Raw genomic sequence first — 26827 nt, forward strand, 5'->3', positions numbered from 1 at the left:
TATTTTTCTTCTTTTTTTTTTTTTCCAGGCCAATGGCTACAGTTTTATCAACATTGAACATGGACAAGCAGTGTCCTTGCTAAAAACTTTCCAGAACACAGTAGAACTCATCATTGTACGAGAGGTTTCCTCATAAGAACTGTGGGGAAAAAAGGGGGAGAAGACAGCAAGATTTATTGGAAGATACTTGCAGGGGAAATTAATATTTTGACTATTTTTATATATAAAGAAGAACTCAAAAAAATAATGTTCAGATTTGTACATTAATGAAAAATGGAACTTGTGGCTAGAGGGAAAGAACCACTGTACAGTATATAGGGAAGACTGTTGGATTCAAACCATATAAAACTTCTTGTTAGGTTTTTTAAAAACATAGCAATCAAGGCTACAAAAACAAACATATGTTGTTTTTGTATAGATTGTAGGTTTATTTTTGGATTTCATACATGACTGAACTCTGTGCAAGGCTGTTGTTGGCCTTGATTGTAGCCCAGAGGCAGATGGCAGAGCTATCTGTCTCATAGCTTTTATGCTCTTATTTTTATTCAATTGATATTAATGTTTTTCTGCTGAAACTACTTTTTTTTTATGTTGGCAAGAGATTTGAAGTGTTGGCTTTTGCTATGTGCATATTGATTGAAGAGTGAGCAGGTGACGGTGGTGCTGGTGGGTTCACTTTCCAAGGCCTGATTAAGTTAATTCCTATGAAAATCTGGAAGCAAATAATGAAAAAACAGCTATTATTAATGTGTTTTTATTGATAGAATAATGCAATAAAAATGTAATGTCTTTTTAAAGAAATAAAAAAGGACTATAATTGCATTTTATGAGCTCTATAGGATCTATTCTTGTCATAGCCATTAACTATAAATTTGCTACTGGTGATTCAATTTTTATTTTTTAATCACAGAAAAATTTTAACTGTACTGTATGTAGATGTATGTCCATGCTTTTTCTGTGATATGGAAATCCCTTGATTTTTTTTTTTTTTTTTGCAAATGGTGATATTTGCAATTTGTTTTATAATTAGTACTCCATTTTCATCTTAATTTATAATTTTCATTTTAAGCATCAAATGAAACTAAGATGGCCAGTTTTAAGATTGTGTTGCTATGACACAAAATGTAAGACGATTTAGGAAAGCCTCTTGATTTTGTTTGGCTTCACATTGCCTTGGTAAAGTAAAAGGAAACAGTACGCATGGAGCTAGGAAACCAAAGCAAGTTTGTAAAACTGGCACAGTGATAGAGAATTGCTGTGGGGAGTTGTAGAGCAAAGGGATGGGTCCTTGGGGCCCACCAGTGTGTAAAGGTGTTCAGATAAAGGGCTGTTCCTACAGGTAACATTAAATGTGAACTCGACACTTCAGAGTCTTTAAAGGGTTTCTAAGTGTATCCATGTAATAATGTTTTACCACCAACTGCCTTTGTTCTCATTAGTGTAAGAAATACTGGGTAGAGGTTTATTAATTTTGTTTATCCAAACAGAATTTTGTTTTTGTTCTATGTAATCAAATAAAATTTGAATAACATGCAATGGTAAGAATAAATGCATGGTTATTTGGACCATAAAAAAGTGCCATAGAAGACCAATAACTGTTTTTAGTCAAGGCTGGTCTAGAGCCTTTCATTAGAGCAATACTCATTTTTAATTACTAAGAAATATAATTTTGGAATTTTTAATCTGTTATTCTTTGTTCTTCAACCTTGTTTTAATTAAGACTTTTATAGGACTAGCGAAAACAGCAATCGACATTATTTTTTTGCAAAAGTGAGTTGGACTCATTCTTTTCTTGCTGGTCAGAGTAAATAGGCAGTACTTTTAAAAAGATGTGACCTCAAATATTGCACTTCTTTCAAGATGTTATCAATTGGTTATTGTACTGTATAGTTTTAATAATATTGATTGAAACCCTTTAACAACTCTTTGTAAATTTTAACTCAATTGATTTTCAGTACTATTTACATAGGAATTGATTTTTATGGATATAGTAGAAGAAATGTGCTGTATTTTGATAAAATTCATTCATTGTATGTGTGTTGTAATCTCTAAAATAAGAACGACAAACAGCTTCTTTAAGACAAGCCTCAGTGTTCCCTTTATTCATAGTTTATTTTAAAATATTTTGGCATTGTAATTCACATTTTATTGGTTTCAATCAACTTTCACAGTCATATTCTGCTTTTAATAGGAGTACATGAAATAGATATAATTATTACATTTTCAACTACTTTACCTCGAATTAGATACACAGGTTTTAACTTTAGAAGAGAAAATAAGCCACAAAGAACAATTGATTCATCAATGATCTAAATTTGTCTGCTTGTATATTGAAATATTACAAGTGCAACAGGTAGTATATGCACTAGTATTTTTTTAATCTACTCTAGTTAATTTTTAAAAATTGTTTATTGTTCTTGTAACACAAAGTTGGGTAAGAAAAGTTTGTTACCAAGAGGAATAACATGATACATGATATAATGTAAAAACTAATAACAAAAAAGTTTTGCACTTAAATTATAGCCAAAGTTTTCTTCTAAAATACTGGAAAATTAAAATTAAACAAGAACTCTTCATTAGAATTTTGTTTTGATAGTGATAAAGTTTCAAAATTTAAAAGTTTTAATTCATATCTTTTGAGGATATGGAAAGGACATTTTTAGTTTATATTAATTTGAGTAATTTGTAGTCAAGGCCACTATACATAACAGACTTTATTTTAATAAGTATCATGTAGCAAACCATCAAAGCTTATTTTTAGTAACAGTGTTTAAAATTGACCAACTTAAAATTTTAAACTATTAAATATTATATGTTAAGGGTAATTTACTTAGTACAGAATTGTCTCCATAAACTAAAAAGTATTTCCCCTCATTCATTAAAGTAGCATTAGTTTATCTGAATCCATGAAATTTTAAAATTCCCTACATATTTATTTTACAAATTTTTTTCTGACCTCTTAGGACATAAATGCTTATATACTTTAAAAAATTTTTTGCCCTGGCCAGTTTGGCTAAGTGATTAGAGCATTGGTCTGCGGTCCAGAGAGACCCAGGTTCGGTTCCTGCTAAGGGCACATACCTCGGTTGCGGTTTGTCCCCAGCCCAGTTGGGTCCCATGGGAGGCAGCCAATCGATGTGTCCTTTTTACATCAATGTTTCTTTCCCTTTCTACCTCTCTCTCCTTCCTACTCTGAACAAAAAATGGAAAAATGGCCCTGGCCAATTTTGCTCAGTGGTTAGAGTGTCGTCCCGTCGTCCAGAGAGACCTGGGTTCGGTTCCTGCTAAGGGCACATACCTTGGTTGCAGTTTGCCCCCGGCCCTGGTTGGGTTGTGTGGGTGGCAATGTGTCCCTTTCACGTCGATGTTTCTCTCTCTCTCTCTCTCTCTCTCTCTCTCTCTCTCTCTCTCTCTCTCCCTCCTACTCCATCTGAACAAAATATCAAAAATGTCCTCGGGTGAGGATAAACAAAAAGGAAAATGTCCTCAGGTGAGGACAAAAAAAATTTTTTTTATCACAAACATTGCCATAAATATAACTAAACTTTTAAGCATTAATTTGCTGTGTTTAAAATCCCATTAGTGACCATGTAATAATTTGATCAATTAGCATTTATAAAACATTCCAAATTTTTGTATATATCTAGATTAAATAACACAGTGACTAAGGTATTCCTAAACTAAAGCTATTAAAGGTTTGTAATTTTATTAAATTCAGGGTGAGAAGAACTGTCATAAACAGAAAAATATGCAACTATTTAACCACTGAGAAAACCTATTTCTGGGTATAAAGGATGTGTAGTTTACCTTAAATTATTGTATTTTACTTTGAAGGAAGCCACTGGGATGTGAAATCTTTTTCAGTTAGTTTGAAACTGGTGATCAATCTATTTAGAAGGTTTTGTTTTTTTTTTCCATTCTTTTGAAATTCTTATTAGCTTATCATTTTGGTTTAATGTAAATAGATTTCTTATGAAACAGACATTGAAATCAAAATTAAAATAATTTTGTTTCATCAAAAGCATTACTACATATAATTGATGATGTACAAAGGGAAATGTATCACTTTTAAAAGGTACTCTAGATTATATAGGCAGCCAATTCAAACCATTAGGTATTTCCCTTGTTTCTAATAAGAGAGCTCAGAAAAGGTTGACAAGTTTCTTTACCTCTGTGGAATTTTTAAGCCCTGTGGATAGTATGCATAGTCATTCAGTTTTGGAAAAGTCTTAAGAGAATACTGTCTTTTGAGGATTATGCATTCTTTTTGTGAATTTAAAAAATGAAATTTATGGTCTCCAAAAATGTATAGTCCTAATAACATCCAAGTATTCGAGAAACTCATTCTAAACTCAGAAAGCTTACTTTGGAAAAACACCTCTGTAGAATCTCCTCAGGTGTTGTTAGAGAACAATTAAGCTGCTCCTGAACCTTTCCATAGGATTGTTAGGAAAGAGGCTGAAGAAATGACCCTGCTATTATATTACCTTTTCAAATAAACACGTAGGGAAAGTTTTGATCTCCCATTGGATTTCATATGGCCCGTCTAAGCTTCTCATTTGGCCTTCTATTTAGTTTCAGGATCAAGTATGGGAAGACTGATAAAGGAAGAAATTCAAGTGATAAAATTATGCTCCCCTTCCCAGCTCCACCCTGGGACTCAATAATACTAGTTTTATTAAATCTAGAAGTATTTTTCCTGACCTTCCTTTAAATCTAATCAAAACAGTTTTGTTCCTCCAAAGCAAGGCTTTAGAAAGTTGTTTGTTTTTTTTTTTTGTAAAGAAGGGGGAAGGGAGAGAGAAAGCAAGAGAGAGAAACATCGATCATCAATCAGTTGCCTCCCCTACATGCCCTGACCCCGGGTAGTGAACCTGCAACCCCCAGGTATTTCTGACCAGAAATTGAACCCAAAACCTTCAAGGGTACAGGATGGTGCTCCACCCACTTAGCCACTGGCCAGGGCTAAAAGGATCTTTTTTAAATGTGCTTTTCTTCCTAATTAATTACCTTGTCCAAAAACAAATTAAAGAAAAATAAAATAAACTTGATGTAGGTGTTTTTATCACAATTTTCAAAAAACAAACCCATGCACCAAGAGTCACCAGTCAGGGCACATCCTCGGGTTGTGGGCTCGATCCCCAGTAGGGAGCCTTCAGGAGGCAGCCGATTGATGTATCTCCTTCATCAATATCTCTCTCTCTAAAAAATCAATAAAAACATATTAAAAAAAAAATCCAAAGGCAGAACCTTATTTTTATTACTATTGAATTTCACTTTGTAAGCTGAGGTTTACCATTTGTACTTATTACAATATTTCTGAGTCATTCTAGAGGCTAATGAAGTTGCTATTCCTTCTAACTCCTGCACTCCACAAATATGATATACATGCCCTTTTTTTCCATCTAGGTCATAAAAATGCATTCAGTTTTGTCCTTCATAATCCCTCTTTCCTTCCCAAGTGTGGCTTCATTAATTTCTCCATTTTAATAAGAGCCTCACACTAGATGTAATCTCATTGTCTGTTCTGTAGATTCTGTCGGAATGGCAGGCAACAGTGAGATTTAGTCACATTTCAGAGGGAACACCAGGTTGACATCCCCCACATATCCACCTTTACAAAGAAAGTCAACTTCTATCTCCAGCTACTTCTGCTGCTGGTTTTTCATTCAGGGTCACTGTGAGCAGGACATAGGCTACCCACTTGTCCCCTCCCCAGGTGTCTTAGAATTGCAGATCTACCATTTAGTTAATACTGCTTGTGTGAACTTAGGGAAGTTCTTTAACATTTCTAGGCCTCATTTAGGGATAGTAATAGTACCTAGTAAATACATAATGGATGACAGTTATCAACAAATTATCAAAAAAGAAGAAAATTCCCTTACTGATTTAAGGGAGAGGGAGAGAGAGAGAGAAACATGGATGAGAAACATAACATCCATTGGCTGCTTCTACACACCACCTACTGGGGAATGAGCCTGCAACCCGGGCATGTGCCCTAACCAGGAATTGAACCAGTGACCTCTTGGTTTATGGGTCGATGCTCAACCATTGAACCAAACCAGCCGGGCCATAATGTATTTTTATAGCTAATATCAGAGAGGGAGAGAGAATAAAATGGAGGATCTACAGTATCAAAGGGATATGTTTAGAAGACTGACAACAGGCAAACACCAGGTCTTCTCTAAGAGTAACACTTGAAGTAGAGATGATTTAGAAGAATCAGCCATATTGTGAACTCTAATGGAGATAGGTGGGTAACTTCTAGGAGCTGAGGGCCTTAGTTTTACAACTTCAAGGAACTGAACTCTGCTAACAACCTGAATGAGTTTGGAAGAGGACCCCAAGCTCCAGATAAGCACGCAGCCCAGCTGCACTGAGTGCGATGTGTAGAACCCTGAGCAGAGTGCCCAGCCATGCTGTGAATGGACTCCTGACCAACAGATTCTGTGAGATAATGTGTGTTGCTTTAAACTGCTAAGTTGTTAGTCACCGCAATAAACACTGAAACAACCAGCCATAGTTCAGTTTCTGCATTTCCCGTGGCACCTCTAACTCAGAGCTGGAGTGGAACCTGAGAGCCTAAAACCCTGACCTTGGCTTTGTGTCTAGAACCACATTTCTCAGGTTCATTCAGACCCTGTTGGTTAATATTGGCCCTAATGGGATGTGTTAGATGTGCTGATAGGGAGAACACCCCCACTCCCTTCTATCAGACCTGAGTGCATCCAGAATATCTGAAAAAGGTGTGTAAGAAAATTGTATTCTAAGGACAATAGTAAGTAATGCAAGTGATTTGACTTGAAAGAGCACTCTTTGTAAAATGGATGGGGTAACAGTGGCTGGGGTAAAAAAAATGACATGTTTAGAAGATTATTGTAAAATACAGAATAGAGAACATTGGCAGCAACTACAGTACTGGAAATGTGGGTTAATAAGACACAGAACAGTGAGGAGGCAGTTAGGGAGGAGGAATTAAGGGGTAACTTCCAAGTTCTGGCTGGATTTGGAGGATAGGTGGTGATGCCACTAACTGAAATCAGGGATAATAAATGTCTTGCACTTGCTTAATTTGGAGCATTTAGAAATGCCTGCCTGGTACTCGGGGGAACCTGGTGAGAGAGAGATTTGAGGGCCTTCAATTTATGATGATGATGACGATTATGATAACTGGATGCAGGGAGCTAGCTAGTTCTTACGCCTTTTCTAAACTCTGAACTATTCGTTGATATTTAAAATGTATACCATGTAATTTAGTAACAACTTATTGATTCTCATATTGTTATGTGTATTTAGTCTCATTTCCAGAACTACTGGGAACATCTTGATGGAAGAATATTTTATATCCACTCTGATGTACTGGCTATGCAGTAGGCACTCAACACAGTAGAAAGGATCATTTGTTTCCCCTGGAATTTTACATTTCATCCATAAATTAAGGAGAGTCAGAGAGAAAGAGAAAACAGGCCAAGAGACATACAAGGGAAGTTTGTCAGGGTCTGTTAGATCATTGTAAAGATGATTTTGGTTTTTACTCTGTGGGCGAGAGTATAAAACGAAAGTGATAAGCTCCTTGCTGACTTGCAGCACAACCAGCTTTGAAAACTAAAGGTTTGTTATGTACATATTAAAAGCACTCCGAATTTGAGTTCAATAAATATTTGTGGATGATGAATAAATTATGCATGTGCTGCTCAGATGGTGACATAGGATATAAATAGTAACATTTCACATTAGCAATATTCCCAGGCATGAACATACACATTCATTGAAAAATTGACATCAGCACACTGTCAAAAGTGAATCCCAAATTGGCTACTTGACCCCATGCAAGGTTATAATGAACCTACTCTTGCATTTAAGAAAAAGTAGTTAAGTTGTCTTCTGACTGGCAAATCCTGGGTGGCACTTCTTTAATTGATTGAGGTATTATCAGCATGGTATGCTAGAGCATTAGCCAGCTCCTGCTGCCGACAGACTTGCCTACTCTGTGCCAAAAATCCCATCTGTTCTCTATCCTCAGTTTCTTCACAACCCAAAAGCATTTGTTATTTTTAGGAACAAAATTTAAAACATCACTACTGAAATCACTGTATTTGTAGTTTAAATAGTTTTTCAAGTATCATTTATTGATACATTAGGCAACTGTACAGATTTCAGGGTACAAAAAAATCAGCTTTTCTACCTTAGTATTTTTTTTTAACTTTATTGTTGAATGTATTACAGATGTGTGGGGCTAGCTGAGACCAGATGCTGCTTGTTTGAAAGAATTTAGGAAAACCTGAAGCAGGATCCAAGACAGGCCAATCCTATGGTAAAGCAACTGGCAACAGCTTGGATGGGCCTGAAAGTTGGGTGGGGCGGGGCTTCAGGGAATCACCAGGGCGGGGCAAACAGTGTGAGCTAGGTTGCTGGAGTCCCAGATACGGTGGCTGTCTGCCGTCCTAGGGAAGGGCTTGCCAAAGGAACAAAGGCCTCTGACAGCATGTCTGTTCAGGAGAAAGCTGCCTCTCATCCCTCACTGCAATGCGAAACAGCTCAGTTCTTCCTCATATGACTCTGGTGCCTTTCAAGCTGCCTCATGGATGCTGGAGCCTGGAGCGTGTGAGTCCAGTAAGTCCATGTGCAGGCCCTTTAAGGAGCTGCCTGGGGCCCCAGCTGCCTCAGCCTTTCTCAGCCTCAGTTCCTGCTGGTTTTTCCAGCCAGAAGTTATGGGGATTTCTCTTCCTGGCACTGGAACCGTGAGCTGGGCGCCTAGTGTGGGACAGGGACCCCTACGTTTTCAGGGAGGACCTTCCCAGCCAAGGTATCCTCCTAATTTTTATCTGCCACATGTGGGTGTGGGACCAGCCCATCGCGCCTCTGCTCCTCCTACAAGTCTCCATGCAGCTTCTTTAATTTCATAGTTGTAGGACTTCCATTCAATTTTATTTCAGGCAGTTTTGAATGGTGGTTGTCTGCCTTCCCCAGGGAAGGGCTCACCGAAGGAACAAAGGCCTCTGACAGCACGATTGTCCCAGAGAAAGCCCCCTCTCTCCAGCTCTCACTTCAATGCCAAACAGCTCAGTTCTTCCCTGTATGTCTCTGGTGCCCCTCAAGCTGCCTCCACTTCAAGCTTAGAGGAAGTGAGTCGGATAAGTCCGTGCATGGGCCCTTTAAGAGGAGCTGTCTGGGGCTCCAGCCGCCTCAGCCTCCCTGAGCCTCAGTTCACACTGGTTTTACAGCCAGAAGTTATGGGGACTATCTTCCTGGCACTGCAACCCTGAGCGGGGCACCTGGTGTGGGACATGGACCCCTCAGTCCTCGGGGAGGACCTTCTACCTTAGTATTTTTGAAGACTTTTTAAAAAATGTGTTTTAACTTTTTTTCTTTATTGCTTTTAGAGAGGTAGGGAGAGGGGAAGAGAGATAGAAACATCGATGAGAGAGAACAATGACTGGCTGCCTCCTGCATGCTCCCACTGGGGATTGGGCCCACAACCTGGGCATGTGCCCTGACCAGGAATTGAACTGGCAACCTCTTGGTCCATGGGTCGATGCTCAACCACTGAGCAACACCGGCCAGGCTGATGACTTTCTTGCTACTCTGTTATTGACAAAAGCCAATTTGGATTGAAACATTGAAAAAGAGGAAAGTATTCCACTGGATTAGTTCATTATGAAAAATCAAGTATTCATTTGTTTGCACTTAAATAATTCCTGGTCATCTTTTATTTTGGTCAGTAACAAAAAAAAAAATCCACATTTTTCCATCACACTGAAAATCCAGAAAATAATCTGGATATTATTTAGTTATAATTTCTAAAAGCTCGTACTGTCTAGTTTACTCTAAACTGCTAACTCTAAAAGAAGAAACAAATTAGAATTTTGACTTGAGAATTGGTTGTCATCAGACAAAAATGGGATTCTGAAGTCACTGAGCCTAACAGTTATTTTGGTGCTCACTTGCTTTTATATATAAAAGCCAAAAAACTGGTGGCAACCCAAATATGCAATACTATGACAGTAATTAAATAAACCAGGTATTGGTCAGCTGTATAAATTATTAAAATGTTAATTTGGAAGATAAAAAGGTAACAGAAAAATAAGAAGACAACATAGATAAACGTAAGTGGAAAAGCAATTTGTAAAATTATATGTACCCCATAATGACCGCTATAGAAATGTATATAAAGACTGAAGTGATAGCTTAATGGAAAGGTCTTGTCCTATTTTCAAAACTTTTTGTAATTATGTTGTCCTTCTACATTTTAAGAGAAAAATGTGATCTTGGGTTAGTCATTATCAAATACGATAGCAAGTATTTGGCCACCAGCAACTGGTAGAGAAGTTTGAAAGCAGGTATTTATAGACCAAAATGGTGATGTAAGAGACCCCAGCAACTGTTTCCCACCCCCAAAGATCAGCAATCAGACAGCTATCCATGAACAAAAACAGCTCTGGGAAAGCTCTGGAGTCCACTAAAAAGAATTTTTGCAGCACAGTGGGACAAAGACCTGAGAAGAATGACCTAAGGGGAGAAGGAAGATGGCTTTATTTGCCTGTATCATCCCATCCCCCAAGCCAGAATGGCTCTCTGTGCCAAAGGTATTTCCCAGTACAAAAAGTTTGTCTTGCCAGAAAAGGAAGAGTGGGATGAGGCACAGGCTTCCCCAACCTAATGAGGCACTGCGTGAAGGTCCCCCTTTGGTTTCACGCCACCTAAAAGGGCAAAGCTGAGACAACTAGGAACAAGGAAGAAAAATGGGCAATTAGCAGCAACACAGCAGGAGCAATTGCATTTCACAGTGACCTGATCTGCAGAGAAGCTTAGCATATTTTGCCACTGAAGAAAATAACAGCCAATACATCTGCTGGGCACTACCTTTCTCCACACAGGTATTAGCATTCATTGATACTGCCACTTGAGACTCTCCCTTCTTTGTATCCCTACCTCCCCCTTGCTCCCACACAGCCCCTGCCAGTGCCCGTGAACTACACTGGCAGCCAGCTCAGGATTCTATGGCTGTTCAAGTGGAAGACACAAGCACAGACTCCTGTGGGTGACCCCCACTACTGTGTGCCTGCTTGGGGCTAGCTACTTCAGCTTTGTACTTGCATGCCACTGACCTGATATCCAACATCAGTTTCCATTATAGTGTGCATGCCTATGGGAAGACTGCAGACACAAGAGAGAAAATAACAACCAGGGCCCCAGCAGCTGCCTGTGGGCCTGGATGAGACCCTGTCTTCATTCACTGCCCTGCACCACCATGTTCACCTGAGGCCAGCCCATTCAGCTATGTACCTGAACGCCCTAACCCAAACCTGTCACTGGACTCCACAGCCTTGCACATACCTTAGGAGAGCTCCAGGAGAGCACACTGACAGCCAGGGCCCTTGTAGCTGCTAGTGTGCCTGTAGCTGGCCCTGGACCTTGTTGGCTGCCCTGGTGTCCACCACTGTGTATGTATCTGCAACTGGCCTTTGCCAGTACATAAGCATCTGCAGCTGTTCTGTGCAGCCAAGTGTGCATACCATCAACTCTAACTGCCACTGCTGCCTGTTCTCATCCCTAGCTACTGGACCTGGGAGGCATCACTGAGGACACCAACAACCCTTGCAGACCTGCCACAGTGCTTATCGGGGATGACAGAGCTAATGTTGATCCCTGTGACCTGAGTTGAAAAGACATTACACAACCCACACCCCAGACCCAGTGTTGACACACATCCCTGCCCTTGGTGCCCTGCACAACCAGGCCTGTGGTAAGAGCATGCTTCATCATGCCCCCACCCACAGGTGAACACCATCTCTTTTCTATGTAAGTCCACAAAGTCTAGAAGAGGTAATTGTTTCTTTAAATACAAAGACAACTATGCAAAGCCACAAGGATCATGAAGAACCAGGGAAACATGATGCCACCAAAGGAATATAGTACACCCCCAAGTAACTGGCCACAAAGAAATGGAGATATAGAAATTGCCTGACAAAGAATTCAAAATAATTGCTCTCAAGATACTCAGAATTACAAGAGAATACAGATTTTACATTTTTTAACAGTATGAGGAAAACCACATAAGAACAAAATCAGAAGTTCAACAAAGAGATAGAATGTAAAATAAAACCAAACAAATTATGGAGCTGAATGACTAAAGAATTCAACAGAGAGCTTCCGCAACAGTCTTGACCAATCAGAAGAAAAATGAGTGAACTAGAAGACAGATCAGTTGACATTATCCAGTCAGAGGCACAAACAAACAAAACAAAATGTAAAGGAAAGTCAATGGACTTATGGGATACCATCATGAGAAACAATGTACATATCATTTGAATTCTGGAAGAAGAAGAGAGGGAAAGCTTATTTACAAAAATAATGGCTGAGCCCTGGCCAGTTTGGCTCAGCAGTTGGAGCATCGGCTTTCGGACCAGTGAGTCCTGGGTTTGGTTCCTGCTCGGGGCACGCAGCAAAAAAAAAAAAAAAAAAAAGAAAAGAAAAGAAACCAAAAAATAATGGCTGATAACACGAGGAAGGATTTGGACACACCCAAGTTTGGAAACCTAATAGGTCACCCCATATTTTCAGGACTATAATTTTCTCCAAGACACACAAAACTGACAAAAATGAAAGACAAAAAGAGAAGTTTCAAAAACAGCAAGAGAACAAATAAATTTTCTATAAGGAAATCCCCATATGGCAATCAACAAATTTCTCAGTAGATGCATGTCAGGAATGTGTCTGATAATATTTAAAGAAAGAAACTGCCAACCAAGAATACTTTACCCAGCAAAACTACCCCTAAGAAATGAAGAAACATTTCCAACACAAAGCTGAAGGAATTCATCCACTAAATGCTTAAGTAGTTGAAATGAAATGATTCTAATTAGTAACATGAAAATATAGAACACAATGGTAAAGGTGAACATATAGTTGGGTTGAGAATACTCAAGCACTGTAATATGGTGGCATGTTAGCTACTTAACTCTAGTCGGAGGACAAAAGTATTAAAAATAGCAATAGCTACAATTTGTTAATGGCTATGTGACATATAAAAAATGTAAATTGTGATTCAAATCATAAAGTGGGTAGTAAAGGAGAGTTTTTGTATACAACCAAAGTTAAATTGTTGGGCTTTCAGTCAAGATGACAGTGTAGGTTAAGGTGAAACTCGCCTCCTCTCACCACATCAAAATTACAACTAATCTACAATACAACCATCATTCAGAACTGCCTGAAATTGAGCTGAATGGAATTCCTACAACTAAGAAATTAAAGAAGCAGCCCCATAGAGACTGGTAGGAGGGACGGAGGTACAGACAGGCTGGTCCCACATCCATGTGTGGCAGATAAAAATCAGTATGGACACCTTGGCTGGGAAGGTCCTCCCTGAGGAGTGAGGGGTTCCCGTCCCACACCAGGTGCCCAGCTCAGGGTTCAAGCGCCAGGAAGAGAAGTCCCCATCACTTTTGGCTGGAAAAACCAGCAGGAACTGAGGCAGAGAGAGGCTGCAGCTGCTGGAGCCCCAGGCTGTTCCTCTTAAAGGGCCTGCACACGGACTTACTTAGACTTGTTCCCTCTGAGCTTGGAGGGGAGGCAACTTGAGTGGCGCCAGAGACATACAGGGAAGAACTGAGTTATTTGGCCTCAGGTCAAGGGCTGAAACAGCGGGCAGCTTTCTCCTGGACAGACCTGGCAGAGGCTGATGTTCCTTTGATGAGCCCTTCTCTAGGGTGGCAGACAGCTGCCATTTCTGGGACTCCAGCAACCTGGCTCACACTGTTTGCCCCGCCCTGAGGCCCTGCCCCATCCACCTTTCAGGCCCACCCAAGCTGCTTGCAAAGGCTTTACCATAAGTTTGGTTTGTCTTGGATCCTGCTTCAGAGTTTCCTAAAATCTCTCAAACAAGCAACATCTGGTCTCAGCGAGCCCCATACTTCTCATTAAGGCAGCCCCAGGCCTGGCACTAGAAGCAGCCAGCCTTGGGTCACAACTTGGCTTTTCCTGGGCACCTCCAAGCCCAGCACAAGGAACAGCCATCTGAAGAACATTCTGTAGCTTATGCCCGGTGGCCCTGGACAGAACACAGGCAGTGGGTGACCTTGCCCCAGAGCCAGCACACCCAGTGGACAGTTTCAGACCACATCAAAACACCACCTCCCAACCACCTCCACAAGTGACACACTCAGTGAGTGGACTCAGGGGGTACCAGAGCCCTACTGAAGTAAATCTTGCTCTGTGTGGTGGGCTCCTACACAGCTGATCCTCCAAGGTAGTGATCAGTGGGCACAGCCAGTCCTGATCAGCCTGAGTAAATCATCCCATTGATATGCCAACAGTAATCAAGACAATTACAACAGAAGGGTGTACAGTCCACATTTGGGGGGCACCTCGAGAGCCCAGCTAGAGTGATCAGGGAGGCTGTGCCACTGGACCCTACAGGACACCTACAACAACAGGCCACCCTACGAAGCCTAGGAGACATAGAAACTCTACCTAATACATAGAAACAATCACAGGGAAGCAGCCAAAGTGAGGAGACAAAGAAACATGTCCCAAATGAAAGAAAAGAACAAAAATCCCGGAAAATAATTAAACAAAATGGAGATAAGCAATCAATCAGATGTAGAGTTCAAAACACAGGTTATAAGGTTGCTCAAGGAACTTGGTGAGACTCAAGAAACTTAGTGAGACCTTCAGGGAACTTCAGGAGACCTCCAAGGAACTTAGTGAGAACATCAACAATATAAAAAAGGACCAGTCAGAAATGAAGGATGCTCTAACTGAAATAAAGAATAATTTACAGGGAATCAATAGTAGAGTAGATAAAGCCAAGAAGCAAACAATCGATTTGGAATATAAGGAAGGAAAAAACACCCAATCACAACAGCAAAAATAAAATTAAAAAAAAATGAGGACAGTGTAAGGAGCCTCTGGGACAATAAGAAGCATGCCAACATTCACATCATAGGGGTTGTGAGAAGTAGAAGAGAGAAAACAAGAAATTGAAAACATATGTGAAACAATAATGACAGGAAACATCCCTAACTTGGTGAAAGAAACAAACATACAAGTCCAGGAAGCACAGACAGTCCCAAACAAGATGAACCTAAAAAGGTACATACCAAGACACAGCAACATCAAAATGCCAAAGGTTAAATACAAACAGAGAATCTTAAAAGCAGCAAGAGAAAAGCAGTTTGTTACCTACAAAGGAGTTCCCATAACACTGTCAGCGGATTTCTCAAAAGAAACTTTGCAGGCCAGAAAGTAGTGGCAAGAGATATTCAAAGTGATGAAAAGCAACGACATACAATCAAGATTACTCTATCCTGCAAAGCTATCATTTAGAATCGATGGACATATCAAGAGTGTCCCAGACAAGAAAAAGCTAAAGGAGTTTATCACCATCAAACCAGTATTACATTAAATGTTGAAGGGTCTTCTTGAAGAAGAAGAAGAACAAAAATATGAACAATAAAATGGCAATTAATACATATCTATCAACAATTGAATCTACAATCGAAATGAGCAAGCAGAACAGAAAAAGACTCATAGATACAGAGGACTTTTGTTGCTTGCCAGATGGGCAGGGCTGGGGGGCTGGGTGAAAAAGATGAAAGAGCTATGAAGTACAAATTGGTTGTTAGACTGATGAACCTCAAAGGGAAGGGGGAGGGAAGGCGGGATAGATGAACCAAAGAACTTTTATGCATATATGCACAACCAATGGACACTGACAATAGTGTGGGGAAGGCGGGGGTGGGGGTGGGGGTGGGGTGGGGAGGAAGGGGTCAATGGGGAAAAAAGGGGGGACACTTATAATACACTCAACAATAAAGATGAGTTTAAAAAAATTAAAAAAAAAACAAAAAACCGCCCTGGCTGGTTTGGCTCAGCGGTTAGAGCATTGGCCTGCAGACCAGAGTGGCCCAGGTTTGGTTCCCGGGAGGGGCATGTACCTTGGTTGCAGTTTGTCCCCAGTCCCTGTTGGAGTCGTGTGGGTGGCAGCCACTTGATGTGTCTCACATCAATGTTTCTCTCTCTTTCCCTCCCCCTCTCCCTCCACTCTATCTGAAGATAAATGCAAAAAAAAAAAAAAAGAAAAGAAAGAAAGAAAGAAAGAGCCCGGGCCGGTTTGGCTCAGCGGTTAGAGCGTCTGCCTGCGGTCCGGAGAGACCCGGGTTCGGTTCCCGCTAAGGGCATGTACCTCAGTTGCAGTTTGTCCCCGGCCCTGGTTGGTCGTGCGGGTGGCAGCCACTCGATTTGTCCCTTTCACATCGATGTTTCCTTCTCTCTCTCTTCCTCTCTCCCTCCCACTCTGTCTGTACAAAAAATGGAAAAATGTCCTCGGATGAGGATTAAAAAAAAAAAAAAAAGAGAGAGAAAGAAAAAAAAAACCTAGAGCTAACCTCATTACTTAATGGTAAATGACTGATTGCTTCCCTGGAGGATCTGGAACAAGAAAAGGATGTCTGTTCTCATTAATGTTATTCAGTGTTGTACTCGAGGTTCTAGTCAGGGCACTAAGAAAAGAAAAAATAAAGGCATACATGTTAAAACTAAAAAAAAAAAAAAAAAAAAAAAAGTTCCTATTGACAGATCCTGTATGTAGAAAATCCAAAGAAATCAACAAAACTACTAGAACTAGTTTAATTTAGCAAGCTCTCAGGATAGGTTAATACACAAAATAATTTTATTTCTATATACTAGCAAAGAACAGTCTAAAAATGAAATTAAGACAATCCTATTCCCAGTGACAAAAATAATAAAATACTTTGAAATAAATTTAAGAAAGAAGTGCAAAAACACTACAAAGCACTTCTGAGACAAAGTAATGAAGATCTAAATAAATGGAACAAAATTCCATATTCATGGAGTGGAAGTCTCAATTTATTAAGATGACAGTTCTTTCCAAATTGACCTATAGTTTCAAAGTAATCTCTATCACAGTCCCAGAAGGTTTCTGTTTTTGTTTTTGTAGAAATGTTGCAAGCTGATCCAAAAGTTAAAAAGGAAATGAAAAAAACCTAGAATAGCCAAGAAAATTTTTATTTCGTTAGCCAAAGTCTGTTCTAAATATGCCATGGTCACTCCCCTTCTGAAGATTTGGTTGTGCAATTATTTCAACTCCATGAAATAAAGTTTCCATCCCTGTCTACATTTTTTGTTTAAGCTAGCTAGAATAATTTTTGTAATTAAAAAAAAAAATTGTTATGCCAATGATGTTTCCAGAGCTAGCCCACTAGGGACATCATGTACTAATTGACAATTGTGGATACAAAAACGAAGAGGGCCCTGGCCGGTTTGGCTCAGCGGTTGGAGCGTCGGCCTGCGGTACAGAGACAAAAACGAAGAGGGTCATGTGGTTTAGCATAGGAAAGGGCTGAGTTTCTGCTTCATCTCTGGAAGTCCTATTTTGAAAAACATTACACACATATCCACACAGGTACACACTCCTCTGATTCTTTTCAGTACAACCTACTAACTTTTTTTTCCAGTGCTCTGTTGCTGTCTTCAGAACATAATCAGCACCCCTCCTTCAAATGGGGCCACTTATAGATCCTCCCTTACCTGAAATTACTTCTAAATTTTCTCTACAGTCAAAAATTTCCTTTAAAATTCTATAGAGTAGCCCTGGCCGGTTTTGTTCAGTGGTTAGAGCGTCAGCCTGTGGTCCAGAGAGACCAGGGTTCGGTTCTCGCTAAAGGCACGTACCTCGGTTGCAGTTTGTCCCCAGCCCTGGTTGGGTCGTGCGGGTGGCAACCACTTGATGTGTCCCTTTCACGTCGATGTTTCTCTCTCTCCCCCTCCCACTCTATCTGAACAAAAAATAGAAAAATGTCCTCAGGTGAAGATAAAAAAAAAAATTCTATAGATTCTTTGCAGACCTCACTTGTTTGAAAAGCAAAACAAGAAGACTAAACAGAGGCACCAAAACTTTTTGTTTTTTTGTAAATACAATCCACACTCATGAGCATATCTTCACACCTCAAGCATTCCCTTCCTGACTCTGTACTCCCTGGAACTGCTCTGTCCAAAGTCAACTCTTGGTTGAAAACCCATAAAATTTTAATCTCTCTCTCTCTCCCTCCCTTTCCCCCCTCCCTTAATTTACTTCCGGAGTTTATCTTTCTTATTTTTGTTTTCTGGTTTACTCTATGGGTCTGAGCCTACTTGTAAGGAGCCCTCTCTGTACTGAAACTTTTTTTTTCTCTTTTTTATTTTTTATCACTGCTTGTCTCATCTAAGTGGACTAGTAGTGAAGAAATACATGCAAACTGAGGCCATGAGACTGATTACAGAGGTTGGAGACAGAATATGGCATGGAGGTTGGAATTCTGAATTATCTCAGACAGGCTTATGGTCAAGATGGCAGAGTAGGTAAATGCAATACTTGCATCCTCCCACGACCACACCAAAACAACCAAACTACAGAACAACCAGCAGTCAGAATATCCTGAAATCTAACTGAACAGAAGTCCTATAACTAAGGACATACAGAAGAAGCCAGATTGAGACCGAAAGTCCTAACAAATAAGAATTCAATTATGAGGATTTGTTTCCTACCCCAAATGGTTAATTTTAGGATTAAGTGCTCATCCCTCCATGTGGAGAAAACATCAAGAGCATCTACCTTCATGGGAGTCAAATGGGACTGGAGATACAATTTTGCTAACAACCAGATGGTTGTTTATTGATTGCTTCCTGGACCAAACATAAGAGCTATGAAAACCACTTTTGTGACAATTGGGAAATTTTGAAAATAGATTGTATACTAGATGATATTATGGCACTATTTTTATATTTTTGGGTAAAATAATGACTGTGATTTTCTCTTTGGAGATGAATGCTCAAATATCAAGGGTGAAATATCAGAATATCTACGTTTTCTTTTCAAATCGTTCAGCCAAAAAAAAAAAAAAAAAAAAGTCTGAAGATAAAGCAAATATAATAAAACAATGACAATGGGGGAACCTAGGTCAAGAATAAACAGGCGTTGCTTCTTCCCCACCCTCCCCCCCAAATAAACAGAAATAAAATAACCTCGGAAGTCCAGGATAGAACAGTCTGATATTTGCCAGAGTGGTAGGGCTAGGACAGGCCCAGGGTTGGGAAATTCTGCTGGGAGATTCGAAGAGGAATCAATGGAAGTAATATCAGTTTGCTTCTCTAAACTGGTTCATGTAGCTTTCTGTCTAAATAGTCACCATATCCATCCATGGACACATTTTATCCCTAATTTTGTCATCTTTGCAGAAGTGGACACTTTTTATCATTCTTTTCTGACCACTCCTCTCTTCTTCCTTAAAACTTTTCCTCTCCTCTTTTGTGACTCTCCTCCATCCTGGTTTGGTTTTATCTGTTGTTGACTTATTTGTTGTATTTGTCTTTATCATGTTACCCACTGTATTTCTGCTTCATGTATGTCTGGAATAGCTATATCTATCCTCAAGCTTAAATCACATACTGTATCTTAGTTCTAGAGAGTTTCCCAACATTTCTTTTCCAGAACTTATACATAATGGCTCTCAGTAGTTTCTGCTCCTTTCTCACAAAGCTGCCCTTCTTATTTTTGGTCCTAAATTGTGTCACTATTACACAGTCCCCCGGGCCAGAAATATAAATTCCTCCTTGTGCTTTATCAATACTACATTAGTAAATTTATGAAGTACCGCTTTTAGAACCAGTGGTTCTCAGATCACAAGCAGCAGCAGTATCTGGGAACTTATACAGAAATTAAAATTCTCGCCCTGGCCGGTTTGGCTCAGTGGTTAGAGTGTCAGCCTGCAGTCCAGAGAGACCTGGGTTCAGTTCCCGCTAAAGGCATGTACCTTGGTTGCGGTTTGTCCCTGGCCCTGGTTGGGTCATGCGGGTGGCAACCACTCGATGTGTCCCTTTCACACTGATGTTTCTCTCTCTCTCTCTCTCTCTCTTTCTCTCTCTCTCTCTCCCCCCCCTCTCCCTCTCACTCTCTCTGAACAAAAAATAGAAAAATGTCCTCTGGTGAGGATAAAAAAAAAAAAAAGAAATTAAAATTCTCAGGCCCCACTTCAGACCTAATAAAAAAGAAACTCTGGGGATGGAGACAGCAGTCTGTGTTAACATGCCCTCTAGGTGATTTTGATGTACACTAATGTCTGAGGACCAGTATTCTAAACTAGGAGTTGTTAATTCTAGAAATTCATGGTTGGGCCTTAGGAGAAACAAAAAGCACTTGTAATTGTGTCTAAAACTGAATGTATATCTACAAATACGTTTGGTTGAAACATATGAACAAAGTCTGGTATTACACAGATAAGAGACCAAACTTGATATATGGTAGTTTTTTAGAGTTAAGTTGCAATCTGGACTGAATCTGAAATCATATCAATTAACTTTTTGTATTCCACTATATTAAAATCCATAGGTCTTACACTTTGATCTTTGATGACTTTTTAATTTTGTAATAATATGCATTGGCTATTTTGAAAACAGTTGTTCACTGAGTTGCAGAGATCTTCCCAATGTTCACATATTTCCTTTTAATGTCATAAGTACACTTGTTAACATCAGTGGTATTTACAGCAGAAAAGTCTTCAGGTACTGGAAAGCTTTCAAGCTCAAAACGGTGCATGTAAGTTTAACAAAATTTGGATTTTTGCATGAAAATTCAAACAAGTGCTTTTTCTGGAGACAACCATTTTACTTGGGCATGCAGCAGAAGTACTTACTATTTCTTTACACATATTCAAATGACGTATGCTAGGTTGAAGATTTAACAAAATTAATAATTTTTACTCTTTTTTATGGTCACAAGCCTTAAGTTAAGCTAGCGTGTTGTTAAAATCTTGCATTTTGTATGCTATGAGTGCAAGGAGGTGAAGAATACAAAATTCTGCTATTAGTGCAGTTTGGCGGCACTGCCTTGATTCCTGGTAGGGTGCAAGCAGTTAAATCTTCTATTGCTTTTACGCCGTCAGTACAGATGTTAAGAAAGTAAAAAAGGTAAACAAAGTTATTTTGTTATAAAAATTGTTTGACCTTGTGGACCCACTGTGGCATCTTGGAAACAGCTGCCACACTCCTGTTACCTGTCACTCATTAGGTTGTAAGTTCTATGTGAATCGTCTATGGGCCATTGTCTAACTGTCTGGTGTATAAAACAATAAATATTAATACCTGAGAAACGAGCAAATAAGTGACACGTTATAAACAACGACCACATAGCCTTCATCTTACTACCTCGGTCCTTAATTTACACGTTTTGTAAAATTTTCCAAGTTTTTTCACAATTATGACGCCGGCCAATTTTTTTAAATAGTTGGGGCGGGGAGCTGCCTGTATACTAAAATGATGCGTTATAGTTTGGTCAAGTGATGCCAGAGTCACTCCTGGCACTGCAACAACAGGCCAGGCCTTTTCGTTCCCCAGTCCTACCTAAAGACCGGAAAGAGGTGGGCCTCCCATGTTTATAAGAGCATAAGAACTCGGCGGAGTTGCAGCTTGGCAAAAAAAACGATAAAACTCTTAGAGCAGATAAAGAAGAGTAAGAGCAACAAGTCAACTGAGGCCCAGGCCGTAGCCTCGCGAGACCCAGCGGGTTGCCGGAGCGACGCTTCCGGCCGGCGCGCGCAGCCCTGGGAGCAGGCGAGTTGGGAAATGGGCGGCTAGACCTGCCCGCCACCCTGAATTCGCCAGCAGGAGCGCGCTCACGGCCGCGCGTGCTCCGCTTTCCCAGCTCCGTCGCTGACGCGTCGTAGACGTTGGGGAACTGGAGGGAGCAGCAGTGGGAGCGGGATGAACAGCGGAGGAGGCTTCGGTTTGGGCTTAGGCTTCGGCCTGACCCCAACGGCGGTGATTCAGGTGACGAATCTGTCGTCGGCGGTGACCAGCGAGCAGATGCGGACGCTTTTTTCCTTCCTAGGAGAAATCGAGGAGCTGCGGCTCTATCCCCCGGAGTAAGTGCTCGAGCTCGGCTGGGGGTGGGGCGCGGGCGCCATAGAGACCTGGGGGACTGCGGCGCGGGGGGAGCGCGTACGGGGGCGCGCGGTGCCCGTCACGTGACCGCGCGGTCTTACCTTGGTGCCCACGTTTGATTAGGGCACCTGGGCCGGGGCCCCGCGGTCCCACCCTTCTTGTTTGTCGGACTCGGGGGGTTTGCCCTCGGCGCCGAGCCCTTACAAAGGTTGCCTTTTTCGTGCCTCCAGGGCTTGTGCTGTCCGCCGAGTCCTCCAGTTCAGTGTCCCCTCTCCCTTTTTTCCCGAACTTAAGATGGCCGCAGGTGGGCCCCGAATAGTCCTCCCGGCCGACGCTGGGTGTGCAGTGTGAAAATCGCGGGGACTGCGCCCGAGGACTGTCCCGTTCCTCGGGCCTGGCGTCCGGCCGTTATTGCTGACGAGAAAGCCTGGAATCAGAACTAGATTTGTTCTCAGCGCGGTGTTTACAAATTTAGCATCTTCTCGGTCCGTCTAGCCAAGCCCATCCATGTTGTTAAACATCATGGCTATTCACCCTTTTGGCAACAGATTAAAATTTCCTCCTGAAAGGTCACACTGTCCTAAACTTCCAGAAAAAGTATTAGTTGGGACAGTGTTATCTCTGCTGTGTACTTGTAAAAGTCCAGATTTGCCTGACATTCCCAGTCCACGGCGCTTCCTAAGTAGTGTATTTTGAAGTGAGATTTCCCTTGTACAAGACTAGCTACTCAATTTGTAACAAGGGGTTTGCCGGTGCAAATTCTTATATGCATAAACTTTTTTTTCTTCTTTTTAAAGACAGAGCTTAGAAGCATAAAATCCTCAATATTTGTTGAGTTAGAATCCTTTGAAAGAAGGGAGAGTAGTTGCCCAAGATTTTTCTTTTAAAAAAATTTGTATTTTGACTTTTTGGTTTATTTCATAGTGATGCATATAAATCTTTCTTTAGTTTTCTGTCTGTATATCAAATTGCCAATTCATAGATATTGATAAAAGTTGGTATTTGGATTTTTAAACTTTCAAAGATTTTTGCCCTCTACTTTTTGTTTTGAAGTAACTCATGCAGACAGGAAAGTTGAAAGAACACCCATGTCCCCTTTGCCTGCATTCATTGTTTGCCACAGTTAATTTTTTTCTTCCTGTCTCCCCCTTCCATTCTCCGCCTCTACTCTCCCTTCTTCCCATCCTTTTGAAAGAATACAGTAGTTGTAGACACGACTGTTCCTCCTTCAACATTTAAGTATGTATCTCTTAAGAAAAGTACCTTCTCCTACAATACCACACACTATTAACATGTTCAACACATTTAACATAGATAAGTAATATATAATGTTTATATTTAAGTTTCCCCAAATATTTTAATAATTTTTTAAATTTTTATCTAGCCTGTAATCAGAGACCACCCATTGCATTTAGTTATTTCCTTTAATCTAGAACAGCCCCCTGTCACTTTTTAAAAAGTCATGACATTGATACTGTGTCTTGTAGTTTGTTTTGTAGAATGATTCATAATCTGGGTTTATATAGATTGCTTCTACCCAATTAGATTCAGGTAATACATTTTTATCAATACTTCATAAGTGTATGTACATCTTTGTTGACTAGCTGTGGCATATATAGCTTTGGACATCTTATTTAACTTTTAGTTTTTATTTTAAAAAATATTTTTATTGATTTTTAAAGAGAGAGAGGGAGAGAGAGGGAGAGAGAGAGAGAGAGAAATATTAGTGTGACAGTGAAACATCAAGGGCTGCCTCCTGCATGTCCCCTACTGGGGACTGAGCCTGAAACCTGGACTTGTGTCCTGACCTGGAATCGATCCAGCAACCTTTGGGTGCATGGGATGACACTCTGGCCAGGGCTCTTATTTAACTTTTGAAACTGCATTCTGCTGTCTCTTTATTTAAACACTTAAACCTTTCTTAATAATTGAGAAGTGCTTGGAAGAGGGCTGTATCCTGCAAGAATTAGAATCAAACAGTAAAATATTTTGTATATAAACCTTTGTAAACTAACCTTGCTTTTAAGGTTGTGGTAATAAGGTATTTTGTAGATAGACCTACATCATAGAATAGTCTTCATTGGCAACATAGTACCACTTAAATAGTTGAAATCTGGTTTGGGTGGCAACATGCTGCCAGTAATTATCTGGCACTTAGTAATTAACTGTTTTTTGAAATCAAGTATTAATTACTTGCAGTTTAAAAGTCGAAGAGAATATAAAGCTCTTTACTTAAACATGGTACATTTATAAGAAGTGAGTGTGTCTCAAACTATAATATGTTTTACAAAATTGTAACATAAATAAACACAGAGGGACCAGGCAAAATCCTTAACCAGCTTTTCCGTAAGTGCAATTCCTTATTCCTGTTTTTAAAAAATATTGACATGCTTCACTAATAGCATGTGTTCTCTGTAATGAAGTTGTCATAATCTGGTCTCATGAAGTGGATAGAAATGCAATAGTAGTGGTTGTATTGAAGACAATTGTTTTGCAGTATCGCAGAAACAGTATTTTATGATTAATCTTTGGAAGCCAAGTAGAAATTCATTTGTTTTAAATTGGAAATATATTTCTTTAATGGAATGTGAAAATAGTTTGTCATTAGCATTTCAGTGTTAATGACAGTAAGAAATCTTTGCAGCAAGCTTTATTGAGGTATAATATGCACACAGGAAAGTGCATGGATAAATGCACTTATCAAAAGTGAACATATCTATATAACCAGATCAGAATAGTCTACACCCTAGAAATTCCACTGTGTCTCCCTTTAGAGGGTAATCCTATCTTGATATCTAACATCAACACTGTTGATTTTTTGCTTGCTGGTTTTCTTCACATCTCTGGTCTTCAAAAGTACTAATAAGAAAGGCAAAAAATATGTCAAATAGTTAAGTTTATTTAGTTTAAAAATGATATAACCAGTTTAGTCACTTAATGAAAAATAGAGAAAAAGAAACATCACCTTGATCCTACCATCCTATCACAACCTCTCTCCATTTAATATGTTTTCCTCAAGTCCTTTTTATATGTGTTTATTTTGAGATGGTGTGATCAAAGATTTATACACCATGGTTGTTGACTTTTACACTCAACCTATAACAAACATTTTTCATATTGTTGTGCTTTATTTATAGTGATAATATTTAGATTAACCTGTCCTAAGTGTTTGTGTCATTGAAATTCTATCACTGGAAATATATTGGCTGCTTTTTTGGTTTTGGTGTATGTATGTATAAGTCAGTGAATTTTAGGTAGAAGCAAGCATTTGAAATGTGTACTTTTGATTGTCAATAACGATTGGAGGGCCTTCTGGCATTTATTGGATGTCAGTTATTCATATTAGAGTGTCTTATACAAGGAAGAATTATGCCATACAGAGTGCCACTGGAGCCCTACTGAGAAACCCTGTTATAATTTATATCAGTATTTTCACACATAAAACTATGTAGTTTGTCCATGTTTTGGGTTATGTCCTTGGTGATGGATCTTCAAAGAGTGTGTATTACTATAATAAAATACTGGATATGTTATTACCACATTGCCTTTTTAAAAAATTGTGCAGTGTCATCACCATATTTACTGAAAAACAAAATAACCAGTTAGGGCTCAAGAAATTTAAATTATGTTCAGAAAGTTGGTTCTGTGATTTCTGCATTAAATTCTCAAATTCTGATTAAAAAATACCAAACAGCCCTGGCCAGTTTGGCTCAGCGGTTAGAGCGTTGGCCTGCGGTCCGGAGAGACCCGGGTTTGGTTCCCGCTAAGGGCACGTACTTCGGTTGCAGTTTGTCCCCGGCCCTGGTTGGTCGTGCGGGTGGCAGCCACTCGATGTGTCCCTTCATGTCGATGTTTCTCACTCTCTCTCCCTTCCTCTCTCTCCCTCTGTACAAAAAAAATGGAAAAATATCCTCGGGTGAGGATAAAAAAAAAAAAATACCAAACAGTTGTAGAAAGTTTTATATATATATATATATATTTTTTATCCTCACCCGAGGATATTTTTCCATTTTTTGTACAGATAGAGTGGGAGGGAAAGAGAGGAAGGGAGAGAGAGACAGAAACATCGACGTGAAAGGAACACATCGAGTGGCTGCCACCCGCACGACCAACCAGGGCCGGGGACAAACTGCAACCGAAGTACATGCCCTTAGCGGGAACTGAACCCGGGTCTCTCTGGACCACAGGCCGACGCTCTAACCGCTGAGCCAAACCGGCCAGGGCGAAAGTTTTATATTTTAAAAAACAAAACAATTCAACAAATGAGGTCAAAGTAAAATCTGCTATTTGGATACTACTACTTTCTTTAGAGGCATACATTTAGACCAAATGGAATATACAACCCCCTTTCAAAAACTAAAATGGGAGGTCAAAAATTTCATTATAAAATGATAATTCTATTAAATGCATTTATTTTTTTGCATTTATCTTCCGATAGAGCAGGAGGGAGAGAGGAAGAGAGAGAAAGAGAAACATCCATGTAAGAGAGACATATCGAGGGGCTGCCACCCACAGGACCCCAACTGGGGCCTGGGACAAACTGCAATTGAGGCACGGCCCTTAGCGGGAACTGAACCTGGGAGTTAGAGCATCTGGTCCGCGGGCCGATGCTCTAACCACTTAGCCAAACCGGCCAGGGCAAACTATTAAATTTTAAAAGTAAATTTATTTAATAGCTTAGGTATACTAGAGAGAAAGCCTTATTTATTTTCATCACCATTTATCCCCTCTATGCCCTCTTCCACCTAGAGAGAATGCTTTAAAAATGAGATTAGGAAACATACCGACATATAAATAAATAAATACACATTTGTTTGCTGAGATACTAATTATCTGTATTTACGCTTGCCATTGTATCATAATTTAGCGTATAATGTCCAAAATAAAAGTG

General features: G+C 39.9%; 2 protein-coding genes across 27 annotated transcripts in view; both read left to right on the top strand.

Annotated features, from left to right (window-relative positions):
* Nucleotides 1-2084, top strand: part of ERBIN (erbb2 interacting protein) — a 130158-nt gene extending 128074 nt beyond the window's left edge. For 9 of the 19 annotated variants that reach the window (XM_036279828.1, XM_036279827.1, XM_036279824.1 and 6 more), the window contains one exon: nucleotides 29-2079. In XM_036279828.1, coding sequence (XP_036135721.1) covers nucleotides 29-136 — 108 coding nt within the window. In that variant the 3' untranslated portion in view covers nucleotides 137-2079. Of the gene's footprint in view, nucleotides 1-28 lie in introns of all 19 variants that reach the window. The other 10 variants (XM_036279836.1, XM_036279840.1, XM_036279837.1 and 7 more) reach the window with 2 other exon arrangements.
* A 12524-nt stretch (nucleotides 2085-14608) lies between these two features.
* The window catches only part of SREK1 (splicing regulatory glutamic acid and lysine rich protein 1), a 56022-nt gene continuing 43803 nt past the window's right edge, over nucleotides 14609-26827 (top strand). For 3 of the 8 annotated variants that reach the window (XM_036279020.1, XM_036279022.1, XM_036279021.1), the window contains exon 1: nucleotides 21624-21917. In XM_036279020.1, the coding sequence (XP_036134913.1) occupies nucleotides 21757-21917 (161 nt within the window). In that variant the 5' untranslated portion in view covers nucleotides 21624-21756. Of the gene's footprint in view, nucleotides 14620-21623; nucleotides 21918-26827 lie in introns of those variants that run through there. The other 5 variants (XM_036279026.1, XM_036279030.1, XM_036279029.1 and 2 more) reach the window with 5 other exon arrangements.

The sequence above is a fragment of the Molossus molossus genome, unplaced genomic scaffold, assembly GCF_014108415.1.
Source record: "Molossus molossus isolate mMolMol1 unplaced genomic scaffold, mMolMol1.p scaffold_m16_p_3, whole genome shotgun sequence".
Classification (NCBI taxonomy): domain Eukaryota; kingdom Metazoa; phylum Chordata; class Mammalia; order Chiroptera; family Molossidae; genus Molossus; species Molossus molossus.